Here is a 26,399-nt window from a genome sequence, read left to right on the forward strand (position 1 = left end):
AGGAATACAAAGAGATAGCAAACTCAATGGGATTTCAATTTTTCTAAGTACGAGTACTGTAAATTTTCTTTAATACCGAATAACCACGAAATGAACTATGTATATATAATTGTACAGTTTTGGCATACATAACTGTTTCTTTATGTGTTTATATAAGCAGCGAATCACATATTTACCTTTGTTATGATCAAAATTTAATTGGAATACTAGAGTGTTGTTTGTGTTTGTGTTGTTTTTGTGTGTTTAGAAACTTGGCCCAAATGCTCGACGCATATCCTCGCTTATGAAGAGTCCAAAGTCCGTATCCTTGGCCCGGTAGGGATGCTGTGTGCAATATGTCTGGAAGATATGACGCAGAATGCGGCTGCCCTGCAGCTCGATCTCACTGCGCCTCTGGCTGCCGGCTGGCCCCAGCTCGAGATGCGCCAACAGCCACTGGTTTTTCAGCGATCGCAGATCCTTATCGAGGATCATCAGCTGACTGCTGCTGCTGCTCGCCTGAGGCACATGCAGAGGCTCCAGTGAGGCAAAAGTTTTGCGCATTTCGCTCCCCTGCAGCTGCACCCGCAGCTGCCGCTCCTGTCGCAGGGCGTGGTGCAGAATGTTCAGTTCCCGGTTGCTGCTCAGAGTGGAGCTCGTCACACAGGCACTGTCCGCCTGCTGCTGTTCCCGCCAGTGCTGCTGGGCTTGCTCCAGGCTCGCAATCTTTTCGGCCAGCATGTTGATGGTCTGATTGAGGGCCGCCTCCTTGGAGAGCATGCACTGCTCCAACTGTTCGGCGGCCTCGGCTATGCTGGTGAGCATGTGGCACTGCTTGCTCAGCTGCTTTTCGGCCATCTCCTTGCGTATCTGCAGCTCCGAGTAGTCCTGCTGCTTCATCTTGGCGGTGTACTTGAGGGCCTTAATCTCTTTGTCGCGCTCCCCAACCGTCTGCTCGAAACTCTTTACATCCTCGTAGTGGCGCTTCACCTGAGCGGCCCGCTCCTGCAGCGTATTGGTGGTCGGGTGACGCACATACTCCGTGTTGACATCGGTGGACTCTAGCAGGGCGCAGAGCTCGTCCAGCTGCTCCTCCAGCAGTTGCATGCAACGCTGGCTGTAGGCATCCACTTCCTTCAGTTCATCAGCCTCCTGCGTAGGGGCAAACTTATTGTAGTTGAGCACCAGCATCCGCCAGAGCTTCTCGTGGGCTATTCCCCCATTCGACTCCTTGCTGGCCTCGCGGGCTGTCGCCCCCAGTATGGTGATCAGTGCGCCAAGCGCCTCGTTGGCCTCTAGGATGCGCTGATACCGCGCACACTGCATGCCCGTCCAGGCGGCCGTCTTGCTGCCACTCAGCTTCCGCTGCAGCTTCTTTAGCTTTTGCTTCTGGCTACAACTCTGCTCCATCAGCAGCTGCATGCAATGGAACGAAGCGGTCTGCTCGTGTCCCAGCTGTATGATCGTGTGCATCAGTCCCGCATTGGCATTCACCGCATCCAGTCCCGCCTCGTACACCTCTATCAGTGCCGCATACAGCTGCTGTTCGTGCAGCAACTCCACCAGAGCCTGCGGCGGCATCAGGTTCTGGTGCAATGCATTCACATAGTGCAACACCCTCTGAATGGGTTCGCAGTTGGTGTGCTCATCCAGGTGGCCCGTCTTCAGGAGCCGCACAAACTCATCCAGCTGCTGCTCCTGGATCTCCAGGTCACTGCGGTAGATGGCCGCATGGGTGCACAGCTCGTAGTCGCAATGGTTGAGCCCATGACGGAATTGCTGCAGCACCACCTGAAGGCTCTTCAGCAGATAGATGCACTGCGAGCGGAAGATGAAACGCTGCACGGAGTAACCCTCAAAGATGGCATCGCGACCTGCAGAGGAATATCGATAGATAGACAGTCACTCGAGGGGACAAAGATCGCTCTGGCGAACACTCACCAAACTCACAGGCTGTGGGAAACTTTTCGTTGATGGCCTGGCAGACGATGGTCAGCTTCTCGTTCATTCGTTCCAGCAAGAGCATAACCAGAACGACATCATGCTCACCGCCGCGCAGTAGAAACTGTTCTGGGACAAAGGCCAGAACATGCTCCAAGTGCTGGCCCTGCAATCGCAGTTCCACGGCCTTTATCTGCTGCTCGAGTGCCCGTCCGTAGGCCTTGCTCACGCTGAAGATGTGCTGATAGTCGTTTTGGCTCTGGTTCGAGGCCTCCTCCTGCTGCGACTCGTTGGCGCTGCTAAAGTCCTCGATGGACAGCGTGCCGTCGGCCCTGAGTTGCAGCTGTTCTTGGAGCTGCCGGACCAAATCTCGGAACTTCATGATGGTCACATCTCGATCGTAGAGACTCTCCATGGCGGCGTGCTTTTGCTGGTCGAGAATCTTCACCTGACCGCCCAGCTTGTCGATTTCGTCGCGCAGATCCGTCTCCAGTTCCTGGTTGCTTTCGATGAGCTGTTCCTGGATCTGTTCGAGGGCCTCCAGTTCGTTGACTTCATCCTCCAGCAGCTTGACGCGATCTTCCAGCTCCAACTTGAGGCTGGCCAATTGTGTAACCATCGACTCGGCTCCCAGAGAGGCATCAACCTGCTCTTTCAGGTCCATCAGCTGCACCTCCATGTGGTCAACACGTCGACTCAGCAGCTCCTTGATGCTCTTCAGTTCGTTTATTTCCGAGTGCTTGGTCTCCAGTTCCTTGTGCGAACGCTGCGCCTGCTGCTTCTCCTGGGCGAGGGTATCTCTCAGCCGGACCACAGTCTCGCGCAGACGCTGATTGTATTGCTCCAGGCGCAGAAACTCGCCCGCGGACTGGGGAGTGGCGCCGACTGCTGTCTGTTTCTCAGTCTTCTCGATGCGCTGGCCCTGATGTTCCTCCTGCTCTGCCTTGAGGATCTCCACGTCCAGAGTTAGCTCGTCGTTGCGCTCCTGCGCAATCTCCAGCTCCATTTGCAGTGTCTCCATGCGCTCCTCGGCCATCTCCTTGTCCAGCGTCAGCAGTTCTATGCTCTCGGCCACCTCATCCAGCTCCCGCTTGTACTTGGAGACCGTGTCCTGAGCCTCGCGCAATTCATGTCTCGAGCGCTGCAGTTCCCGCTGGAGCAGCACATGCTGCGTCATAATCTGAGCCTTGAACTCCAACAGCTGCTCGTTCTGTATGCGAGTCCGCTCCAGTTCGAGCAGCCTCAACTTGTCCTCGCTCTTTTGTCCCCTCAGAAGCTGAAGCTCCTCACGCAGCTGTCGCAGCTCCGGATTGTCCACAGGCTGCGACGGCGGCGGTGCCATTGTGCTGGGCGTACGAAGTGCCGGACCCGGGGTGAACTGTGGTCGCAGTATTTCCAGGAAGCCGGGCTCCACAAAGGCAGCAGGAGCCCCCCGCTTCACCGAGCTCGTGGGACAGATACTCGTCTTGCTGCGCTTCGGCGCCAGAGCCAGTGGCACTGGCATGTTGAGCGTCAGCTGTGCCGTGGAGCTCTGCGCCTGAGCTGTTGTCGGCTTGGGCTGACTAATCCTAGTGGGCCGCAGCTGGGTGTACGATGTGGAACGCCGCTGATTGCATGTCATGGCCGGAGGCGTCAATTGAGCGGCGGCGCTGTCGCCCTTCAGGAATGGCAGCTGACCAAGCGTGCTGGTCTGCAGCGGATTGGAGGCTGGCTGTGCTTCCTGTGTAGGTTTTTCTTTTTCCTCTGGTTTCGGTTGCTGACTAACTGCTGGCTTCAGCTCTGTGGAATTTTCCGACTGCATTTTTGACTGCTCTAAAGTCGCTGCTGGCTTTGGGTTCTCCTCGCTCTCCATGGGATTCTAGAGATGTATTAGGAATTAATGAATTTCTAGGATTCATTCCTGCCTGGACATACCTTGGGTAGCTGCAATGGTTGCGGTTGCGCTGCCAAGAACTTGCCAGATGTCTTGGCCAGCATCTGTTCCTTTTGTGTTTGTCCCGGAGCCACCTTTGCCCTATGCTGAGGCGAGGCTGAAGAGCTATGTGAAGGGGTGGCTGCCGCTTTCACTTTGCCAGATGTTGTGGCTGCCAGCTGCTCTCGCTGGTTGTCCTGCATATAAAATAATATCCCTCGAGATGGAAAATGTACTTAGTTTTTCCCTTGATTACTCACCTGCTCCTCCACCGACTTGCCCCCACTCCTGCGCAACAGCTTGGCTTTCACCGCCCCCTCGTTGCGTTGCATTTCATCGGTTTTCTGATTATCTGGTTCTTGCGGGCGCTCCTCAATCTTCAGCAGCTGCTGTCCACGCACAAAGAGACCACAATTCCGGGGGCACTTGAAGTAGGTGCTGCCTTGCAGGGTGCCATTGTTCTTGCCCAGCGGCTCGTCCAATATTACCCCGAACCACAGACCCGCGGCGAAATTCGTTCGTCCCACATAGGCCACACGGCCCTGGAGATTTTTACCCGTTACCTCAACACGCTGGCCAAGTTTCGGTTGCTTGGGGCTCATCGTATGCGGGGCTTACGTCATTTTGTTAACTTTTGAACGGCCGGACAGCACAGTTGGATGAGCGGCGGTCCAATGGCGTGCCTAATCCCAGTTAGCAGTTTGCAAACTGCACTGCAAAAACCGATGCGAGGGCGAGGGCGATGCGAGTCAGCGTCATCATGTGTGTTTGCGGGCCCCACCCCAGGCCGTTGCAGAGTTTTCCACGGCGCAGACTCGAGCAGTCGCTGGGTGGTGGTAGCTGGCCGGCCTCGTGGTAGTGTGGGCTAACGTGCGTGACTGTAACTGGTAACTGGTAATTTTGCAAAGGTTTCAATCGCTGTTCATTTTTGTAAGTCCGCCACTCAACGCCGACGGCGACCGCCGCGCTTGGCGGGTGCTGCCATGGGTGGCGTGCCCTGATCCTCAAAAATCTTCATGAATTTATCCTCCTCATGCAGCAGGTTCATCACCGCTTCCGCATGTTCATAGTATTTGTGGTCATCATAGTTTTTCTTACCATCCATATCAACCTCCACCAGATCTAAAATGTTCTTGGTGAAACCAATAATATCGCGAGACTCGCACTCGCAGTCTTTTCCTTTATGTTGGGTGTTATTGTGTCCCTTGTCAGCATGAGCCATGCTTAGAACGCTCTGATCAAGCTGATCGGTGTCCTTCAGGACGAGCGTGATCTTCTGCTTTACCTTCTTTTTGAGTGCATTGATGGGTCGCATGTCACTGGCCACTTCGCGCTTGCAATATTTACACTTGCCGATTACTTCCTTTGCCATTATGTTGGATATTTGTTGGCAATATTTCGATTCGGAATGTAAGAGTAGAATGTTCCTATAGTACCTGGAGGTTTGCCGTTAGGGTTACTTGATCTAGAATATTTTCGTTTAGTTAAAATGTATCCATAAACTAGACTAACATTAATTGTTAACTGATAATTTAATTAGAACCTTTAATTTGTGAATTATTTACAATTATAAATATTCAATCCCTTCTCTGTCTGAGAACATAATAAAAGTATTATAATTATTTCTGATTTACACTTTAAAGGGAATCCTCAAAGTATTGCCTAATTGGTTGGGGTTGGTTTTGGGTTGTGCCTTTTGTTTAATACGTGTTTTAGCTGCTGTTTATTTATATATGTTCCATCTAGAAGACGTTGCGGCATATGGGGCATGTGGACTTACTGCTGGTGGTGAACCATTTGTACTGCGAGAAAAATGGACAAATGTTTTACTTTGGCAAAAAGGGAGAAAAAAGCATCGACAATGATTACCAAGCATGGGCCGTGGAACTTCTTTTTGCACGTTTTACACGTGAGCTTCGGCAGCTGACAGGTGTCCTGATGGATGACGGTATAGCAAACGTAGCACTCCTCCACGCCCTCGAATTTCTTGTCCAGATTGGTCTTCCACATGGTAAGGCCATCATAGATGGTACCATTCTATAGGAAGTGCAGAAAAAGGTTGTTTACTACTATAAACTATAACCCTTGCTGCAATAAAAACCCACCTGGTGCGTCAGAAAGATGGTCAACTGCATGCCCACATTGCGCGAGGAGGCACGTCCTCCAATCTGCTTGCCGCACTCAACCTTCACGGCGCCGAGGGGATAATTGGGGGCCAGCGTAATGACCAATTCCATGCGTGCCTCATCGATGGCATAGACGGCCAGCACTTCACGGGTAGACGCGTGTACTGTGACCTGCAAATATATAATATTTTAGATTTACTTAATAGGAGCTAAGAATCACAGGAGTCTTTGCTGCTTTACTCATTTAGGCAAACAGAAAAAAGTGTTTCCGCTCAACGCAAGTAAACCAGGATGATTCCACTAGAGATCTTTCGCAGCATTGTCATTGTTCTGCTGTTGATCAGCATTGCTGTGGTTTTTGTGATGCGCATGAACGCCGAAGAGGATACATAAGACCACCACCAGCTCTACTCCACATCGAATCGTATCGTATCCAAGCCTCACCTGCATATTCTCGTGCTTCTCCTTGCGATTGGCGATTGCCTTCAGCTCCTCGCTGCAGATCAAAGAGCTCACATAGTTCGTGGTGAGATTGTCCACAAAGTTCTTCTGCCTGGACTGGCAGGTGTTCCACCATTTTCGCACAACAGCCGGCAGCTTGCGCAGCACTTCGGTGTACAAGTGACACACATATCGCTCCAGTGGCAGTTGACGATCTATGTTGGAAGAGAGTGAAAGATCAATATATGCCATGAACTGGATTTGAAAAAGGAAAACACACACAAAAGTCATTCAAATCGTAAATCCCAACACAAATTTCAGTTTATTTTCGTTTCACTCGTTTGTTTTGATATTTTTTGTTCCTTGTTGAATTATTTTCGTTTCGTTTTCGGAGTCTTTATTCCAATTCGTTCGGTAAAATGTCCCAAAAGCAGACCGCAGAGATGGCCCAGCCATCGCGCGGCATTCAGCTGGAGAACGAGAAGCAAACCGTCGCGGAGGCACTCAATTTCATGAAGCTGGAGTGCATGCATCAGCCAGAGGTAGCGAAGCCCAAGGAGCCCGAGGGTCCCACAGTGGCCGACGAGCTGAACGCCCGCCTGGCCATGGTCCATGTGCGCGAGAATCGAGCAAAGCGCATCAAGCGGCTGGTCAAGTTTCCTCCAACCGAGCAGCAACCATTGTACAAGTTCATCTGCGTCTGTCCCCGGTACCATCCCTGCTACGGACCCTGCCAGCACACGGGCCAGATCATCATCGATCGCGACGTGTTGTCGCGCGAGGAGCACATTTGTTTTCTGGCCACGCCCAAGAAGGACATGACCTCACCGCAACTGTTCAAGCAGCCGATTTACTACACCAAAAAGTACTTCATGCCCACGTGCACGGCCCGCATTGAACGCCTGGCAGATCCCCTGCCTGTCCGTGTAAAGGATACTTTCAAGACCTACAAAAACGTGCTCGAGCCCCGTCAATTGACAGCCTTGCAGAACCAGATGAAGCCCAAGTCGCCCGTCGAGGTGATGACCATGGACAAGGCCCTGGAGTACTTGGAGGAGGAGATGCGACAACGGCGAACGGCCAAGCAGCTGCATCGCCGACGCTGCAAGAGCCTGAAGAAGCGAATCCTCAAGCGGCAACGCAAACAGATGGAGAAGATCGTCTGCGTGTTGTTTGAGGAGATGAAGGATTTCCTGCTCAACGATCAGTTTATCGTTGATGAAAATTCACCGCTCTGTGCTGTGATACTGGACAAGATCCGAGAGTTTACGGGTGAGTGGAGACACTACGAAACTTGTGTGGGAAAATTCAAATATTATTCCATTTGCAGACCAAGAGTTCTATACGACCAGCAACCTACGCGAATATCAAAAGATATTGGCCAACAATCTAACCGTTTGGATCAACAAGTTCATCTCAAATTTGAACATTTACTTGGCCCCACAACAGATTCCCGTGCAGCGCACAATGATGGCCGAAGAAGATCCGGAACAGTTTGTGCCACTGTCGGATTACATTTCGCTGTCCGAACACATGAATGAGATGACCCAAGAGACCGTTCCGACTGGTTATGACTTTGAGGATTATGGAAACGAGGAATATTTGCCTGGCGTACTGACCGCTGCCGATGAGGCCTCTGAGGACACACTGACAAACACACGTTAAGCTTACCCTTGAGTTGAGACCAAGTGAGCTCCTTGTAGACGCCGTTGCTGTGCACCTTGGCGCTGTGATTCTTCAGTATGTCCACCGGCATCGCACGAAACAGGAAGTGCAGAAAATTCTATAGTGTACAGAACCCAAATTTAAGTGTAAGGCTCCAAAATTAATAGTAAATGTAGATGATTTTTATGCATACCTCCTCGTACCGGTTGTCATTCAGCCAATTGGTGTAGACAGCACGCAACGCCACTGGCGACTTGGCACAGGCATTGATAATGCAATCCCACAGTAGCAAGTAGCTGAGCGCTTCGTGTCTGTCAATGGGCTCCAGATCGTCCAGATCCGTCAGCTTGAAGCTGAACTCCTCCACGTATTTCTTAGTCAGGGCCTCGTAGCGCGTCAGGTAGTCCTCGAAGCGATTGAGAAAGTGCCACTTGGAGATGGTCGAAGAGGCATCCAGGCTCTCGCTCTGCCGCTCATTCAATTCAATATCATCCGCCACAAAGTGCTGTGTTAGCTGTTTGATGGCATTAACTGCACTGAGACGCACCGCATACTGCAAGCTGTGGAGCTGCTTGAAGAGGAAATTGCATAGATGATCCAGGGTGATTTTGCTGTTGGCCTTGCAAAACTGAAAGTGCAAGAAAGAGTGAGTTAAAACACAAGAAATATATGTTCATATATGTTCAATTCTCGTCATACCGCATAAACGAAACTGTAATCGAGCAGCTCCAGCGTGGGAGTTAAACGTTCCAGCAATGCCTCATAGCACGTCTGCATGCCGCTCTCCACATTCGCTTCGTGAGTTAGCTGATAGTATGACTTGAAGAGCACCACATTGACTTCCTTGGCGAACACCGAATCCCATTCGTCAACCATATTCTTGAGCACTTCCGTGGAGCTCTTTTGCCTCTCGCTGCGTATAAAGCTAATCAGGGCGGCAAACAATTGATAAACGGCCACAATGAATAGGGAAGTCTGCAACACAAAGAACAAAATTAGCTAAAACGAAGCTACATTCGAGTGAACTCGCGCACCTTTGGATCATTGTAGTGTGCCATGGATTTGGAGACAGTCAGCACCCAAGAGCTGAGGCCTATGCGTATGGCATCCCAGTTCTTGATGCTCAGCTCGTAGGGAAAGCGTTGCAGCACTTGCGTGAGAAGTTTAATAAACTCTACAGTGTTCAGCACAGACTCGTAGGGTTGTTTGAGTAGTTCTCTGAAAAAGATTAAAGCATTAGAGGATGAACTAGACCAGGTGAAAGTCCACCCCACTTACACATTGTAATGGAGCAAATCCTTTTGGCTGGACTGCTTCTCTCCCACGCTGGTCATGAACTGCACAGCTGAGGCAATAATATTCCGATCTGTTTGCTCATTCACCTCACCCTCGAAATTGTTCAAAAGCAGGCAGTGGAAGACGGCTGCCTTGACCCAAATATCGCCTGGCTCGGTTCGCATTATGGCCGAGCTCAGGCCAATGGCCTTCTGCGACAGCTTGGGCAACAGATACTGCCAAAAAAAATTAGAGCTATTGAGCAGGTGCCTTGCCTTGGTTCAGTTACAATTTCTCACCTGTAGTGACATCACATATGCTTTGAGGACTCCCTGGGTAACCAGCAGCTCAGACAGATCCTCGTGCAGCAGAATAGTGGCGCTCTCCTCGAAGGCAGCGTACTGGGGACAGAAGGTCAGGTAGCCCAAGAGACGGCAATCAATCACACTCGACTGCTGTGCTGCTGCCAGTTCCAGCCGCTGCTTGACTATGCCAACCAGCTCGCTGCTGTTGCCCATAAAGCTTTGAACCTTCACAGTCAGAAACAGCACCAGCTGCTCGGCCGAGGGTTCGATTTGTGAGACCTCAAGCCAACTCTCGGCAGCACCCGCCACTCGAATGCACTGCAGGAGTTCTGTTATCAAGGATTCGCTCCATTTCTTGAGCACATCGGCATTCAGATCACAGTAGTCCTCGGTGAGTTCGTCATCGGCCTCGTCTGTCACTTGTGGTGGCGGGAATTGATATACGAGCTTGTACAGTGTGGAAAAGTTAAGCGCGGTTCGCTGCAGCAGGGGAACAATTTCCTCCTTCTCCAGGGAGGCGCTCTCGAAGGCAACGCCAGCACTGACATTGCCCTCCAGGGCCTCCAGAAAGACGCAATGATTTTCGAATTTGCGAACCTTTTCCGAGGTTTTCAGGGGAGAAGTGAGCAGAGCGACAATGGTTTCATCTATGTGGGCCAAACGCTCCTCTTCATCCTCTATATTCTCAGTGGAGCAGATCACAAACTTGGCCATTGCCTCGGCCATTCCGTCCAGGTTGTCGGCCTTCAGCTCGCTGGCATTGGCCAGATCCTCAACGATTTTTGCACAATTTTTCAGCATGCCATCGTCGATCTGTATGTCCTTGCTGGACAGAGCATCCTGCCAACTTGTGGTAATCTCCCACAGCGTGTCCTCCGATAGATAGTCTTCGGGGCGATGCTCCAAGCTGAACTTGTACAGCTTCAGGAAGATCTGCTGACGCACCGCCAGCGAGGAGTTCTCATTGCCACAAATCACGGGCATAATCTGAGCTATGAAGCTTCCGCAGACCTCCACCATATCATCGGTCAACGGCTGCTCCAATGGCCCGCACATGGCCAGCAGTATTTTATCCACAGTCGCAGCATTAATGAGAATATCGCCCGAGTCCGTTTGGAAGAAACATTTGTGCAGCAAGTTCAACTTCTCTCGATTGTTGTCTACGACAACCTCTTCGGCTATGCGTGCAATGACAGCACACGTTTCCGGGCTGCTGAGCATCTGCCGCACAGCAGGTTCCGAGCACAGCGGATACGACAGCAGGCGATGGAGTAGCAGATTCTGCACGCGATGTTGTGGCAGCTTAAAGTACAGACAGAAATTCATTTAATTAATAATTAGCTGGACAATTGCTCGTTTGCTGCTTCCCACCTTCAAGAGAGCCTTTTCAATGTACTCGAAACGCTGTTCGGCCGGCACTAGGGGGAGAATCTCAAACACAATCTCCACCACACACTCGCTGGCGTCGTCGTTCAAGTGTCCCAGCAGGGCGACAAATTTATCCAATGTGGCGATCAGCTCTGCCGAGTCTGTGAGGCTCTTGTAGAACTTCTCATCGGTGAACATTTTGGTGAGGGTGCGAACTTGTTCGATGCAACGCGAAGAGGAGTCACCGCCGGCACTGGCCTTGTCCAGGCAAATCCTCACCAGCCTCACAACCAATTGCTTGAGCTCTTTCTGTATAAACTTTGCCGACTCTTGGGCCCTTTTGACTGGCGTGGATGGTGATTCCTTTGATATCTGTTCACCATCCACTCCCGCAAACTTGACGCTCGGCGACTCCAGGCTGGGATTGGCCATATGCAGATCCTGCACCAAAAGCAAGACATGGGCAAGCAGCTGCTCCTCCACCTGCTCGACAGCCAAGTCCTGGGTCACCAGCTCAAAGATGCGTGTCCAGAACTGGTTCAGCAATTTGGCATACAAACCACCATTGTCCAGGCCGTTGTTGATCTGGCGATCCCAGAAGGCTACCAGGGCAGAGCTGTGCTGGAAAAAGTTCTTCACGTGCGCACTCTCGCTCCGCAGCAGCCAACCAATGGGTTCCAGCAGATTCCTCTGCAGCAGCCCAGACGCGAATTCGTCCACCTTTGCCTCCCTTTCCTTGTCGTTGTTGATCTGCTGCAGCAGGAAGCGCAGGCACTCGAAGTACGCATTGTGGATGACGGTGCAGTCGGACTTGGCCAGCGGCGGATCAAATTTCTCTGTGATGGCCAGCTTCATGTCGCCAAAGAAGCGCTGATAGAACTCGTAGATATCGAAATCCTGCAGACTTGCTGGTGTAATCTTGGACAAAAAGGGCAGCAGATTCGGGCAGATGGCCTGGGCATTGCGATTGAAGGCATTCCGCAGCAGGGACGACAGCTTCGGCAGCAAAGCCTTGCGTATGTTGAGCGGCACAAACCTAAAGAATAGTAACAAAGGATTAGACTCGGATCGAACCCCGATCGAATGGCATTTTCTTACCAATCTTCATAGTTACTTTGCAGCAGCAAAACGCATCCCCAGATGTGGGGAGCCACAATTGGATCGGCTTCGTCTATAAACTGAAAGCTGAGAGTAATCACTTGCGTCTTTTGAGATGTAATCACATCCAGCAGGGCCACCGACTGCAGCACATGATAGATGCATTCAAACCAGGCCGCTCTAAGGGATTAAAAATCGTTTCAATTACTTCCAATGAACAGATACGATGTACACATACTTGATGGGTGGAACTTTGTGCTTGGCATAACTCCAGAACTTCTGGTGGGCCACCAGAGTGCCGAGACCCTCCTTAACTTGGGTCAGATCCTCTGCGAGAGCAGTTTGCTCCATAAAGAAGGAGAGAAGTTTGAGGCTGCTAATCACAACACGCTGGTACTTTTGCTCCGCCTCCTCGGGGGTGAGGTTCTTCCCCAGCGATAGAGTGGCTGGAGTGTGGAAGGTTAGATTGCGTGTGGCATACTCCAGGATTTCCGTTTGGCAATGCAGGCACACCTCCCTGGTGCGATTGGCGTTGCCGGCAAAGGTGTCGCGGAATGATTGGCTGGCAATGCTGGCCGCCGGGGCGTACGTGTCGAATCGACTGGCCACCCACACGGGCACCAGCAGCTTCAGATACGGAGCCATGGCCCGCTTGCACTTGGACATGAGCTGCTGCAGCACCGTCTGGCAGAGCTCGCGCACATTGTGCTCCGGGTCGCTGGCCAGATTGTGGTAGTACTTTGGCCACAGCGGCAGAATGTTCTTCAGGGTGTCGAGGTCCGACACCTCAATGAATTCCTGAATTTCCTGCAACGCCTTCTTCTTGGTCATGGGATCCTTTTTGGACAGTTTGCGCAATATTATCTGGGTTTGTGGACTTATGTTGGCATCGAAGCTATCTGGCATTTGCTCCGCACTGGCAAAGCCCGGAGCGAAGGGCACCAGACCTCCGCCATCCGCCTGCGCCGAGAAGCCCACGAATATGGGTGTGTTGCTGCCGAGCAGCTCCGCCGTCCGACTGCTGCTCGATGGCTGTTGTCGAGTGGGGGTGATGATGCGTGTTATATTTTTGACATTATATATAATTATTGCGTCTTACTTTGGCATTGTTTTTGGTGCGCGGCGCTTGTTTGGTCTTTCCACCCATTGCAAAAATTATTAGAACAGTGTTGTGAAATCAGCTTGTTATGTTTATGTTCGATAACACACGTGGCATGCCAGTGCTGCACAACAGCTGCGGACTATCAACCGATAAATTGTGCTGATTTGGCCGTGGTACCGCAATTTAAATTAATGCATTGAAAAACGATGTATCCGCAAAAACTTTAGCTGTATGCTAGAAGACTATTTAGTTTAGTTTCGATTTTTAGAACAGCAAGCAATTCCATGTTATTTATCTGATGATATCAGCTGTTCTGCTGCCCGCTTGTTTCAAATTTAGCGCGAAAACGGCTAGCTTCACAGCACTGCTTCTCGATCAGCTGACGACGATACTTCTTCTTCTGTTAGCCGCACGTGTTGCAGTTGTTTTTAATTTTCAATTATGTCGAAATTTCTATCCTTTTATAATCTGTTCCCCATACCGGACCCCAAGGAGTTCCTGGGCCTGGCCTCAGACAGAGAAAAGGGCAATGTGGTAACCACCCTCGCACGCAATGTGGTGGTAGTCCTAAACGTAAGTTTTGATAATTGAATATTGATCCAAAGGAACGAAATGTACTGAACTTTAAATGTATATTCTTGCAGATAAGCACACAGAAGCAGTTGCTGAGCTGGTCCCTGCCGGAGAAACTGTCCACCAAAGTGATTTACGATCCCAGCAGCCAGCATTATGTGGGAGTTTTTGGAAATCATTCGCTCCGCCTCTGGGATGTGGGCACTGCCGATGTCTCCAAGTGCAAGAAGCTAAAGGTATTTGGGAATCTATGCATGTCCATCGCATTGTAGATAACACATTTTATATGCTTGCAGTTCCAAAAGAGCATCGCCCATTTGGTGGAAACGGATCAAGAGGCCCTGGTCCTGTATAGCGATGGCGTCTGCCAAACTCTGTCTCAGGCCCTAGCCTCTCGCAAGGATCAAAAAGAGGATACGGCCGAGCAGCTGGCCCTAGCTGCCAGCAAGACCCTGAGCAAGCCCACGGTGTACACAATGCCGCAGGGCCAACAGGTGCTCACATATTTCGAGGAAACCAAAGCCACGGGCGTGCTACAACTCATCCGCCTGTCGCTGGCCACGTCCACCAGGTGCGAATACACCATCGAGCGGGAGTCAGTGAGGCTCACCGGCTATGCGGTGGTAGAAGGCGACACTGCACCGCAGATGTTGACCGTTTGTGAGTACAAAATTCATTCATTTGAGAATCTGTCTTAAGCCAAGCCATTCGCAGGGTCCGACAAGCGCATCTTTATGCTAAATCTCGCCGAGCGCACCTCGGAGCGATCACCTGGCCAATATGTGTCCATGCTGGCCGACCTAAACGTTGAGAAGAAGCTGTCGGTGCACGGCGTCTCGCGCAACTTTGCTGCCATCTATGGCGCCAACTATGGGCAAGAGGGCGCCTCGCTGCTGGTCTACAACACTCAGTTCAAGGTGGTCAATGCGAAGCAGTACTTCAAGATGTATCTGGAATTCTCCCGCCTGTGGGCTCGCGATGAGCACATCCTGCTGGCCATGGGCCAAAACATAGCTGCCGTTCGGTACCGCATGAGCAGCGAAATACTCGTGGACATGCTGGGCTCCCAGTCGAGCGACACGCAACTGAACACCATTGAGCTGGACCACATCAACGAGGAGGATACTCTGGAGTCGGCCATCAAGTTTGCCGGCAGCAAGAAGCACCGACAGAGTTATGGCAAAATACAGGCCAATCTGAAGATGCTGCCGCTACTGGAGATGTCGGAAGCTGATGGCAGAAAGGTGGCCTACGATCCACCAGAGTTGTTCGAGGAGGAGATGAGCGAGCTGATCAAGCAGCACATCCATGGCGAGCTGATTGAATGCGAAAATGGTCTGGACGATGTGAGCGTTACCCTGATGACAAACTACTTCGATGAGGGACCCATGAACACAGCGGTCCAGGCTCTGGTGCGGCAGCTGGAACGGAGTGGAGCCGGCGAGGAGGAGATTATAGAGAAGATATTGACGTTGTTCATCAAGACAAAGAACTCGGAACATGTCCTAATGTGCCTGAGACGTTACAGCAATATATCGGAGAAAATGTTGGCATGGTCCCTGCGCTACGCCCTGGATAACACGCCAAATTCCACTAGAATCAATGGCCATTCGACAGAAGAGCCCATGGAAACGGATCAAACCAATGACGAGCTGCTCAATGCGGTGCTGGCCTGCAGCTTCGACCCGACCGCCATTGAGCCGCACCTGCGGGAGCGTCTGCAGATCTCACATGTCCAGTATCTGCTGAATCACCTGTATGTGCTGGCCAGTGAACCCAGCGCCCAGCTAGAGGAGCGACCCAACCGCGAGGCATCGCTGGTGCAAACAGAGTCCCAAGCCTTGCAATGGTTTGGCACACTGCTCACATCCCACTTCACCGTACTGACCATCTCCAAGGACGAACAGGTGCTGGAAACGCTCACCAAATGGTCAGATCTCTTGGCCTTCTATCGGGACAGCTTAATCGACATGGCGGCGCTTCTGCCGCAGCTCACAAAGATTGTGGAGATGCGCGAGACGCGGTCGATGTACTCAACTGCCTGGTACGGCATCGAGGAGGTTGTCCTATACTAGGACGCAGGCAGAGAGATGCATCATGGCTAGCCCCTAAAGATGTTTCTTAGTGCATAAGCTAAATAAATGTAGAATTGACAAGATGTTCAGTTTGTGTGTCTTAACGACTGCCCTTTGATGTAGATTTCAACCGGGTCATGTTAGCCCCACCATTACCGTTTGTAGCCCCCTGAAATCGACATTAACTGACCACAAAACTATCTGCTTACAAGTATCTTCCATTATAAAACTGTACCATCTGCTGTCCGCACATTAATACGAAAACTTTTCCATCAATTGCTAACGATGCGAGCACATGCGACCGACCGGCATTTGACATCATTCCCGCATCATCAGCAGCACTACCAGTACACAATGACAAACCACTTGGCCAGCTCCAGGTACTAGCTGCAGCCTCTTTACCACTTTCTCTGCACCTTTCTCGAATCAATCTCGACTCGCAGCGAACCACTTGAGAGCGATGACCAGCCAAATAAAAATAAAATAAATAAGTGGAGAAATATAACGAATGAGTTGAGTTGTGTCGCATTTAAAAATAGCCCCTCTCCAATCTCTGCGACTGATTCAATTTGGGAGTTTTGATTAGAGCGTGGGCTGCGTCTGGGGATGGGTCTGGCGCTGCTTCTGGTTCTGTGCATGAATTTTGTAGTGTGTTCAGGCTAGGCATCTCTTTTATGACAGACACTAGCAGCGCGGTCGCGTCCATTCAAATTACACACATGCAACTCAAAAGCATCTTTATTCTATTTCTATTTGATTTTAAGCTCGAGATTTATCGCGTGCTCAAAGGGCTGGGAGCTGGAAAGAATTCAGGGGGGAGGAAGAGGGTGAAAAACCTGCTTGTAACGTCATAAAATCGAGATAAATTATTTAATTTTCGATTTCCTAAAACCATTAAGCAAAAGGCAGAAGACCAGACGCCTTCCTAGCTCTACCCCATGGCCAAGCCAAGACCAACTAGTGCCCATACCCATGCTCAGTCCATGGCCCGGTCCGAGAGCAAGTTGCCAAGTCATACCCAAGCGACACAATCACTATCTGTGCTGGCCGTTATATAAAAGGCGACCTCATCCCTATGTAATACATAAAGATATGTACAATAATGAAGGTTTGCTGCTGATGCTGCGCTGCCTCTGCTGACCGCTTGGCTGCCGCTGCTGCATCCATGGCGGAGGCGAAGCAAAGGATATATGTAGATAGAGATGCAGAGATACATACATATGTACATGCATACGCCTACCTGTGCGCAGGTAGCCAGCCGCACAACCAGGCAGGTAAGCAAGCAACTCTTCTCCAGAGCAAACACAGTGAAGCAGATACACGGATACACCAGCACCACCAGGGACACGGACAGGGACAGATACAGATGCGCGTTACTTGTTGCAAACAAGCGTTAAGAGATGGGGTACGGGTACGACAACTACACCAACGACACGCTACCCCCATGCTGGGCACTGGGCACTGGGCACGGGCACCACCTTCTGCCATCGAGGCACATTTAGCAGCGTCATGATCATCAGGGCTCAGAGACGAGCCGGGAATAGGGATGGGGGTTTGGGATTGGTGCTGCGTTTGGGTCTGAAGGTCTAAGATGCAACATAAAACAGCATCAGGGCTGCAGTGGCAAATCACTGGGAAGACACAGGATTGAGCGAATATCACAGCTTCCATGGGTAACGCTGCAACACTCGTCGATGGAATATATGTATAATGGAACACGTCTAGAAGGAAAGATCTGGTAAAGATATGCTCAAACAGGAACTATTACCTATGGGGAAAGATAATTAAATATAAGGGTTCTTTCCTAGACAAATCTATATCCATATAGCAGTAAGGATTAAGGATTGTATATAAATGGGATTGAATATGGATGGAATGGTAAGAAGTAGTACGGTTGCAGTATAGGCATCACATGTCCAACAAAAGAGCGTGAGGTGATACGTAATTCCTCCTTTAATCTGAAATATAATCACGAGTAAATCACCTCGTGATTTCTGTGGCCATAACGCAGCCCTGGCGAGATTGCAGCTGCCTGTACGCTGAAACGAGTGACTTGGCACTTGGCTCTTGCCTCTTGGCTCTGACTCTGGGATGCTTGCATCCTTTGTCCGTCCGTTCCTTTGAAAATGTTACTCATTTTGGTTATTTTTTCTTTCGTCACACACAAACAGAATCCAACATCTATAGAGCCTGATCTGTGTATGCATGTTTGGGCCCACTCTTTCTTTTCGTTTTCTCTGTTCCTTTTTTACTCATTTTTTTTTTGTTCTTTTTTTGAAACGACAAACCGGCCGGCATTATTTTTAGAATTTTTCAGTCAAACTTGTTACCAGGCTGAGGCTGGAGCTGAAGCTATAGCTGTGGCTGGGGCTGGGGCGAAACTGGCTCCAGCAAGCAAAAATGCAATGATCTTGTTCTCATTCCAGTGCCTTTTGTCTCCCCCTTGACAAACCGAAAGGTAACTTTGTCTCTGCCTATGCCTCTACCTCTGCTGTTGCTGATGCTGCTGCCACTCTCTCTTGGGGTATATCTCTGCAGCAGTATATGTGCTGTATCTCTTTGAAGCTGTGTACCAGCGTGTCTGTGTGTGACTCGGCATTGTTACTGTTCTCTGACTTTTTAATGCCCAAAACCCGACAGCAACGAACAACAAAAAATTGTATCGATCTTGGCCATTTGCCGGTTGAACTTCGGGCCAAGCCCCGCCGAACCACCTTTTGTGTTCAGTTCTGTTCTGTTCTGCTCTGGGCCCGTGTATGCTTTTGCCCGCCTCTTCCACGCAGCATCATCATGACCATCCATCGAGCAGCAACAGCAACAGCAGAAGCAACACCACCACCACCGCCATCCACCGATGCCGATGCCGATGCCGATGCCGAACACAGGGGGGTACAGTTTCGCCTCGAACTGAAAAGTTATCATTTTATTCCTCTCTTTTTGGTTGACTGTCGGTTTGGTGGCTTTCTTTGGTGGCTCGCTGGAGCTCTGCTCTCGACGCTGCTTAATTTATTTTTATTTTCATTTCATTAATTTGATTTTTGTTTTTAATTGAACGACGCTTCTTTGTCGTTCTCATTCTCCCCTTCTCATTCGGGTTTTGGTTCTACTTCCCGCCATCAGATTATTGACTTTTTTGGGTTTTTTCTTCTAATTCTACACCTATGGTTGTACATTTGTATACATATCCATACCCCCAATAGTAGGTATATCTGTTCTTTATCTGCATCTGTGGGGGAGATTATTCAAAATGGGAATAGGCAAAAGGCTTTGTTTGAGCCAAAACATGTTTGCTTTAATGAGTTTTTATTAGTTCTGGCTGTGGCTCAATAGAGAATAGAATAGAGCCCAAGACCGGGGCAATGTGGTCCATTGGCTATGCGTATGGCCTGAGTAGAGGTGGGGTCGGGTGGGATCGGGGTAAATTATTGCCTCCACAGGGGCTTGGCTAGTTAGGACAACTGGTTTCCGCTGGCATATGCTTATTAACCCTTTTGGAACTCTAGCGGACAATGGCTCTGGCAGGTCTTTGCATTGTGAAATGATCTAGAGAACTCAAAGTGAATGGACACATTTAACATTTGAACATGCCTTAAAGCTCTTATGGAACTTAATTCAACAATAGCACTATGGGTTTTAACATTCATTCAGTTGCCATGGAGGTAATATATTTTAATGTAAATTCGGTTGGCTAGTCCACAGATTTATTTCAGTAGAACGAAGAGTAAGCCTTTCACTGCCCCTCCTGCTATCCATCAATCCTTTCTTGATCCTCAAGATCATCTAACTTCATCAATAAGCTGTCAGAGAGATACGCCCAGAACCTCACACTTTCCCACAATGCCCACCACAGCTGAAAGGCAAACACAAGTCTTTTGACATATTTATATATCCATATCCATATCTGTATATATAGGCATAAAGAGTCAAATATTTTCTCTGCACGTTCCCAGGCAGTACGAGCGGGCAACTCTGAGCTACGTAAACCTCGACTCATCTCACGTTTGCTTGGCGGGCACACAGACAAAATGGGGAAGGAAAGGGCGCTGAGGGGGGTCGAAACGTTGGCAAACAATGCAAATTTTTAGGCAGAAACACAACCAAAACCTCATTGCAAGTGAGAGGTGGCTGGAAAGGGAAGGAGCGTCAGACTGTCAATAGGTTAGAGGTGCGACGAGCGACGAGGTTCGTTGCCTAAGTCTTTCGATTGCCCCCGCTCCTCGTCTCCACTAATCACTTAATCATTTTTTCCAGCGAAATTCAAATCCGACCGAACGGTGGGCGAAATGTTCAAATGTGTCAGAGTCAGAGGCTGCTGTGTGGAGGCACTCAATGTTGGCTTTCTAAACACAAATTACTAGCCATATCCGCCAAGCAAAAAGCGACATTTCAATCTCTGACTCACCACCTCGAATCGAATCGAATGGGGGAAGGCGTTTTGTATGATTATTTGCGGGTTTTCTTGTCTACAATTCAAAATTCCTGGTTGCATATCCTACAAAAGCAAAACTGGAAACCCCAAAAAAAAGAGCCCCAGACGAAACGAAAGCAATTTGATCTTTAAATTTAAGCACGTTTAAATCAAAAGAGCAACGAACACAACTACACATGGGATATCGTTCGTATCTTGGTATAAAGACCCAAAGCCTTGCGTGCCTGGGCCTCGTACATGAAATATATACACATTACTTAAACATACATATATAACAGATATACATTATATACAAATATATAGACTTGAATCCCACACAAACAACAAAGAGCTGGAGGCCCCCACAGCAAAAAAAAACCACTCGAATGACTTTGTGAAATTCGAAAGGCGGCGCGGCGGCAGCATTGCCTTCACCACTCTCTGGCCCGATCACCCCGCTAAGCTCCCAACCCTCTCTTAGCCCCCGTGCTCTCATCTCCTTCACTTGGCCATTATTTACTTTAAATTTAAATTCAATTGACTTCTTTTATGATGGCAAACGGGCGTCGTCGGCCACGCCAAAAACGAACAAAAAAAACACTGAAGAATAAAAAAATAAAACAGGGAGTGAAAAAAAACCGAAAAAACGTGCCAAGGGAACAGCTCACGTAGATCTCCCAATGGGGGGCTGCTCCTCTCTGCTTCTCCTGGAATATATATCGACGGGAATATGAGACTGGGGGACTACGCCTCTGACTTTTTGCCATTTGCCTGGCAATTTTAACGGCCATTTCTTTGCTTTTTGCCTGTCGCTGCCACGCATGCGCAGCAACAGCAGCAGCAAGCGTCGATCCGTCGTCTCCGGACAACGTACGGCCTACCTTGGTAACGTATTTTTCGTTGTTGCCTTGCTGCCAGTTTGATCTTTGCCATACAAGTGATTTTTCTCTTTTTGTATTCTTTTCATACTGTTGCGTGGCCTTTGCGCTACAGTTGATTGTGTGCTGTACTTGGGTTCTACTGTAGGCCTGCAGGGGATTTAATGAAGAATCGTTTTGGGTAAGGTGTGGATTAGTTGAATGAGGGTTGATCCGGGACAGCTGTGATGAACAGACCTGTGGATGTATGGACGGGAAGGGAAGTACTAGAAAATTCTTCCTAATTTGTATTTATTTTAGAATAACCTGCACAGATTATGGTTACACATTGACATTTATTGCATAGAAAAATAACAGAGAATCAAGAATGTATACATGGTATACATGTAAATGGTTCCCATTTTATATTACTGTCAAATCACATCCTATAGAAAGTTTTTAAAGTTCCCTAGCATCAGCTTTTAAATACTTTAAAAGTTCCCCCAAATGTGGTTAGTTTATTGTTCAGCAGATAACAGATAACTCCACAGTTTCTAGAACTCACTCTACCAATCCAATTTCTGCCCCAGCGATCATTTCATATCATTATTATTAGACATCCCCTGTAACGTATTCGAAATCTAAGATCAGCTGCTAATTTTCACACTCCCCTTTGCATGTATAGCGGAGTCTGGGGCCCGGCTAAGTCAGATGCGAAACTTTCGCATCGACCTCTTAACTCTTGATCAAGTTTCTCTTGATATTTTTTCGGTCTTCTTTCATTTTATTTTTGGCCATTTTGCGCTCTTTTGTGGTTTCTTTGCCTTTTTGTTTTCTTATTTTTTGGCAAAAGTCAACTTACCAGGCAACAAATTTGCTGAAGACAAACATGGAAAAAAAGACACACACACACTTACAGACAAAAACAGCAAAAATCATCAAGAAATCGTCCACGTTTATGTGTTTAACTGGTTTTTGGTTTGGTTTTTTCGGTTATATCAGCACAAAACAGGGTGTCTAATAGAAAGGGGGCTTCCTGTGGTGCAACTAGGGAAGTCTAGGAAGAGAAACTTGAGCTTGGGGAGAGCCGAGAAAGAGGTGGGAGAACTATGCTTGTTTTCCTTGGGTTTATTTCGGGTTAAACATGGTTTCTTTTAATAGAAAAAATAGCAAAATAAGTCAACTCTTGGGTAATGTTTAGTTCTCGTGTGTAGCTTTTATCTCGCTCTTCTGATATCACCTTTCACTGCCAATCACCCTGTATGCGCATCATAATGTTAGCTTTGATAATTTCAGGCTTTCGTACAATATAATTTTGAGCATTTTTCACCCGCATTGCTGAAATTCAAAATCAATAGCCATAGAGCCCATAGACAATCATTAGGCAACCGCTCCGCAGCCGCTCTATGTACACCTTGCCGCATACACACACTGAGACACACCACAGTCGGTGGGTTCCGTGCAGAGAGACTTGTCGTCGGTTGCATGTGTTTGTGCGAGAGCTGGGGTCTCTCATTTGGCGGGAAATCATGGCTTACGCTCGCAAGGCAAAAACAAAAACCCGAAAATCAGGTAACAACGCTGCGGCTCCGACTGCGGCATCTCAACATCAGTCAGCGTCAACGTTGACGTCGCTGTCTGCGTCGGCGTTGAGCGCGTCGGCTCTACAGGTAAGCGGGGCCGCACAGGTAAGCGATCGGATCATCGTCGTGGGCCACACCAACGCAAAACGCGGCTCACACACAAACACACACACACACACACACATACAATACATGTGCCGGGGCCTGGAGACAGGTCTTATATACATAGGCGGCATCGGTCTGCGTCTGCGTCGCTGCCGGCTATCCGCTGCTGCCCGCTGCCTGCGTCGTACGTCTCAAGAAGCTGATCTGGAGCTCGTTTGTCGCATTTTTACCAAAACTGAATTTAGTTTAGAAGCGTTTGGCGGCGTTGAAGGTGTGTGCAATGGTAATAGCAATCCGGTGCCGAAGCCGAAACCAAAGCCAAATCACAATACTTTGGGCATCTCCGGCGACACAGAGAGCAAAAAAGAGAGATGTATACTATACAATATGCAGATAGATATAGAAAGAGAGAGAGAGAGAGATTTACTTACTCTGACTTAGGGTCTGTCTGTGTCAAACGCATTTTCTCGAGCAAGTGTTTCGCAGTTCAAGTGTTCAATTTCAATTCAGTTCGGATCGGATCGGATCGGAATCACGTGTGCAATCATATATGGCTTATATCATTCGTATATATCATATATTGTATAAATCAATTGTAAATCCAAATTTCTGCGGCAGCTGCTACACAACCAACGAACCCACCAACCAACCAAACTCTCGAGGTATGTCATTTACATTCGCAGCTGTACGGCGTGGGGCACACACAGTTAAATCCAGATATATGTATCTACATTGTAGAAGGTATGTATATTATTAACACTAAATCGTGAGCAAATTCTTTATACATCCGGCTCTATAAGAGAGACACACGCTTCCAGAATTTTCAATATCGTTATCGTCATCGCCACCAGGCCAGCCCAGGCCAGGCCAGACCAGAGACCAGCCGAGACCCCTCCTCATCTCATATGCACAGACAACTCTTGATTTTTTGTCTGCCTTTTGCCGCTCCGCCTCCACCTATGCCTCCGCCTCCATCTTCGTGTTTGGTTTGACGTGGAAACGTGTTTTGGGGCATATATAAATCGATTTGGTAATCAGTTTCCTATATATCTGCCAGCGTGTACATGTATTTCCAGATTGATCTAGACATAGGCCTACGAATTCGGCTCTTTTTTATTTTATTTTTTTTATGGGCTTAATCAGTATCGGCGCGGCGGCATCTCCTTCAACGCATTTGAATATGCTGATTTGTTCTTGGAACTTATTGCCTTTAACTTGCGGTCACCGGCCAGGCCTTAGCTCACGCTGAGAATCTCTATATATGGTATGGACATTATGTTGATTCTGTAATTTGCGTCATCGGCTTCAGGGTGAGAGAGAGAGAGAACTACTGTTGCTAGGCCAAGGCAGGGGCAGTAGATTGGGTGATTGTGTTTCTAGTAAGTGCGAGAAATATTGTTGGAGAGAGGCACATACTAGACAAGGAGCGGCTAATAAGCAATTAGGGAAAACCCAGTGATAAATCTACACATGCTTGGGTTTTCTTTTTAAAAACTACAATCAGTATCATTTGAGAGAGAGAGTATTCCAAAGGTCTTGTGATGTTTCTTAAATCCAGGGCTCCAGTTTTGCCATGGAAAATGTAAGCACTAAAAGAAAAACTTAACTCAAACCTAAGTCAACTATTACCAATCTCGCTTGAGGCATTGTGTAAGGCCGTTTTCGAGAACCCTTCATTAAGCCAGTGAGCTCTCAACTGGATCCAGGCTGCACCTCAACCTGCGGCCCACAGTCAAGCCTCGAATGTTTTCCATTTCAACAGTCTGCACTTACAGACTTGACTTGAATAATACCCAATGAAATCTGCCTATGGCCTCAGACTGAGACTTTGGCTACTGTCGACAGACAGACATACTTGCACATACTCTTAAAAGTATCTATGAATGTGTGTAGTTTATTGTGGATAGCTACATATATCCATTGCACAATTTGAGCAAGCGGCAAGCGAAAGACGGCGTACAAAATAGTAAAGTGAAGTAAGACATTCAGAAAATTCGCCTCAACATTTCTGCTGCTGCTGCCGTTTGCTGCTTTTCAACATTTTCCGCCGCTTTATGTTTCAACGATTATTACAATGAGTGTTTGAGTGCTTGTGCTTGAGTGTGTGTGGAGTTGTAGAGTTGTGGAGTCGAGCGAGGCGCATAATTGTGGGAACTTACGTTACGGAACGATCGTCTAGCAGGCAGTAGACATGGCCAAAGACAGAGACATGGCATAGCTAAGGCCAAGACAGACAGCCAGCCATTCACTTGGCCCGGCCCGGCCCGTCCCGGCCAAACCCAAACCCCGGCGCTATAATGCCAATGCAGTCGAGAGTCCACCAACCAGCCAGCCAGCCAACCAACCACCCAGTTCAGTTCTGTTCGGTTAGTTTTAGCGCTGTTCATTTCAGTTCAGTGTTCTGTCGTCGTTTGTCGTTCCAGTTACAGTCACTTGACCAACCGAAACATTAAGAATACGAAAAAGAGTAAGACGCTGAGGTGGTGGCAGTGGCAGTGGTATCCCCGGCCACCTCCACTCTTCGCCAGTTTCGTTTTGGTGGGCATAATTGTTGATCGTCGTAGCGTGCATATTTATGGGAATATTTCTCCCAAGCATAAGGAAAATCATTGCATTGCGCGCCCCTTCTTCGATATCGCTCTCCCATGAATCCCACGACGTCTTCAAAGTTCTGGACGAACGCGCGCTCGTCCAACTTTGACCTTTTTCCAACGCCAATGGCTAGCGCCCCTCTCTGGCCTAAGCGCTGCTCCGTTTTGTCTATGCAAAATGCATACAAATTCCACGTAGCATTTCACAATGCAGTCACTACGCCTGCGCAAAAAGATATACGACCAAAAGCCGACAATGCCGACAGTCAGACGTCTGTCTGTGAATGTCGGTGTGTGTGGGCGCAAGTAACGATAAATCGAGTGAATGTCCATGGCGCACAACAAATATTTCCAATGAAAAGAGTGTGAAAAAATAAACCAACTAATTAAAAGTCCAAAAATAAAGCGAAATACAAAAGAAATAAATGGAAGTGTGTAATAAATTAAATGAATATAAAATATGTAAAAGATGGAGATAATTTCCCATTGATAAAAATTAGTGTTACTAGTTCTTCATTCAGGGTGCTATGTTGTCTTTGGTTATCTAGCTGTATGAGTGATAAATAACGTCATAAAGCTAGCTTACCGAAGTTAATATTAGTGTCTGTTCAGCGAAACTGAAGAAATACAAAATTGCTCAACATTCCTAGACCTAGTCCAGACAGTCGGTCCGGTCCAGTCCGGTCCGGCTGTCGTGTGAAAGACCAACTACCAACATAAACAACACATCTTTACCTACACATGTTTATTATATTTTGCAGTTTTTGCTTTATGACCAAGTGCTTTTGAGCGTAAGTTTTAGTATTTAAGCGTTTGTTTTCTTCTCAGCATTTTGCCTTGATTTATGGCCACCACACGACCTTTACTTTTGTGAGCTTGACTTGAAGTCTGTTTTTTTAGCCAACATTCAAACAGAAATAAATGGAGATGGAGAGACAGCAGCAACAGAGAAGAAGAAGGTGGAGGTGACACCACAATGACGTTGCTAATGAGCA

The 26,399-nt window shown here is 48.6% G+C and overlaps 4 protein-coding genes across 5 annotated transcripts in view; 2 read left to right on the forward strand and 2 right to left on the reverse strand.

The window, feature by feature from the left end:
* The window catches only part of LOC117579878 (dynactin subunit 1), a 31,942-nt gene extending 27,111 nt beyond the window's left edge, over nucleotides 1-4,831 (reverse strand). The window contains exons 1-4 of one of the 2 annotated variants that reach the window (XM_034266001.1): nucleotides 4,093-4,831; nucleotides 3,835-4,029; nucleotides 1,921-3,778; nucleotides 215-1,853 (exon numbers count right to left, since the gene is read on the reverse strand). In XM_034266001.1, the coding sequence (XP_034121892.1) occupies nucleotides 244-1,853; nucleotides 1,921-3,778; nucleotides 3,835-4,029; nucleotides 4,093-4,434 (4,005 nt within the window). In that variant the 5' untranslated portion in view covers nucleotides 4,435-4,831 and the 3' untranslated portion in view covers nucleotides 215-243. Of the gene's footprint in view, nucleotides 1-34; nucleotides 1,854-1,920; nucleotides 3,779-3,834; nucleotides 4,030-4,092 lie in introns of those variants that run through there. The other variant, XM_034266000.1, reaches the window with a different exon arrangement.
* A 529-nt stretch (nucleotides 4,832-5,360) lies between these two features.
* LOC117579877 (E3 ubiquitin-protein ligase listerin) lies at nucleotides 5,361-13,318 on the reverse strand. The gene is made up of 14 exons (XM_034265999.1): nucleotides 13,210-13,318; nucleotides 12,349-13,142; nucleotides 12,111-12,290; nucleotides 11,016-12,048; nucleotides 9,639-10,946; nucleotides 9,343-9,575; nucleotides 9,099-9,282; nucleotides 8,764-9,039; nucleotides 8,258-8,692; nucleotides 8,071-8,182; nucleotides 6,403-6,614; nucleotides 5,938-6,129; nucleotides 5,702-5,869; nucleotides 5,361-5,634 (listed from the first exon to the last, which is right to left on the reverse strand). The coding sequence occupies exons 1-14, from the start codon at nucleotides 13,255-13,257 to the stop codon at nucleotides 5,575-5,577; spliced, it is 5,235 nt and encodes a 1,744-aa protein (XP_034121890.1). The 5' UTR covers nucleotides 13,258-13,318; the 3' UTR covers nucleotides 5,361-5,574.
* On the forward strand, nucleotides 6,761-8,254 carry LOC117579884. Its single transcript, XM_034266020.1, has 2 exons — nucleotides 6,761-7,671; nucleotides 7,730-8,254. The coding sequence occupies exons 1-2, from the start codon at nucleotides 6,819-6,821 to the stop codon at nucleotides 8,062-8,064; spliced, it is 1,188 nt and encodes a 395-aa protein (XP_034121911.1). The 5' UTR covers nucleotides 6,761-6,818; the 3' UTR covers nucleotides 8,065-8,254.
* Nucleotides 13,319-13,588: 270 nt separating the features above from the next.
* LOC117579695 (nucleolar protein 11) lies at nucleotides 13,589-15,945 on the forward strand. The gene is made up of 4 exons (XM_034265685.1): nucleotides 13,589-13,785; nucleotides 13,857-14,021; nucleotides 14,082-14,445; nucleotides 14,500-15,945. The coding sequence occupies exons 1-4, from the start codon at nucleotides 13,654-13,656 to the stop codon at nucleotides 15,858-15,860; spliced, it is 2,022 nt and encodes a 673-aa protein (XP_034121576.1). The 5' UTR covers nucleotides 13,589-13,653; the 3' UTR covers nucleotides 15,861-15,945.
* Nucleotides 15,946-26,399: the final 10,454 nt, after the last annotated feature.

Source organism: Drosophila guanche, unplaced genomic scaffold (assembly GCF_900245975.1).
Source record: "Drosophila guanche unplaced genomic scaffold, DGUA_6, whole genome shotgun sequence".
NCBI lineage: Eukaryota > Metazoa > Arthropoda > Insecta > Diptera > Drosophilidae > Drosophila > Drosophila guanche.

Coding starts and splice junctions, on each gene's coding strand:
- LOC117579884 (XM_034266020.1), top strand. CDS start 6,819: ATGTCCCAAAAGCAGACCGCAGAGATGGCCCAGCCATCGCGCGGCATT. Junction 7,672..7,729: donor CAAGATCCGAGAGTTTACGG/GTGAGTGGAGAC, acceptor TTCCATTTGCAG/ACCAAGAGTTCTATACGACC.
- LOC117579877 (XM_034265999.1), bottom strand. CDS start 13,257: ATGGGTGGAAAGACCAAACAAGCGCCGCGCACCAAAAACAATGCCAAA. Junction 13,143..13,209: donor GCACCAAAAACAATGCCAAA/GTAAGACGCAAT, acceptor ACTCGACAACAG/CCATCGAGCAGCAGTCGGAC. Junction 8,183..8,257: donor ATGACAACCGGTACGAGGAG/GTATGCATAAAA, acceptor TGTACACTATAG/AATTTTCTGCACTTCCTGTT.
- LOC117579695 (XM_034265685.1), top strand. CDS start 13,654: ATGTCGAAATTTCTATCCTTTTATAATCTGTTCCCCATACCGGACCCC. Junction 13,786..13,856: donor ATGTGGTGGTAGTCCTAAAC/GTAAGTTTTGAT, acceptor ATATTCTTGCAG/ATAAGCACACAGAAGCAGTT. Junction 14,022..14,081: donor CCAAGTGCAAGAAGCTAAAG/GTATTTGGGAAT, acceptor ATATGCTTGCAG/TTCCAAAAGAGCATCGCCCA.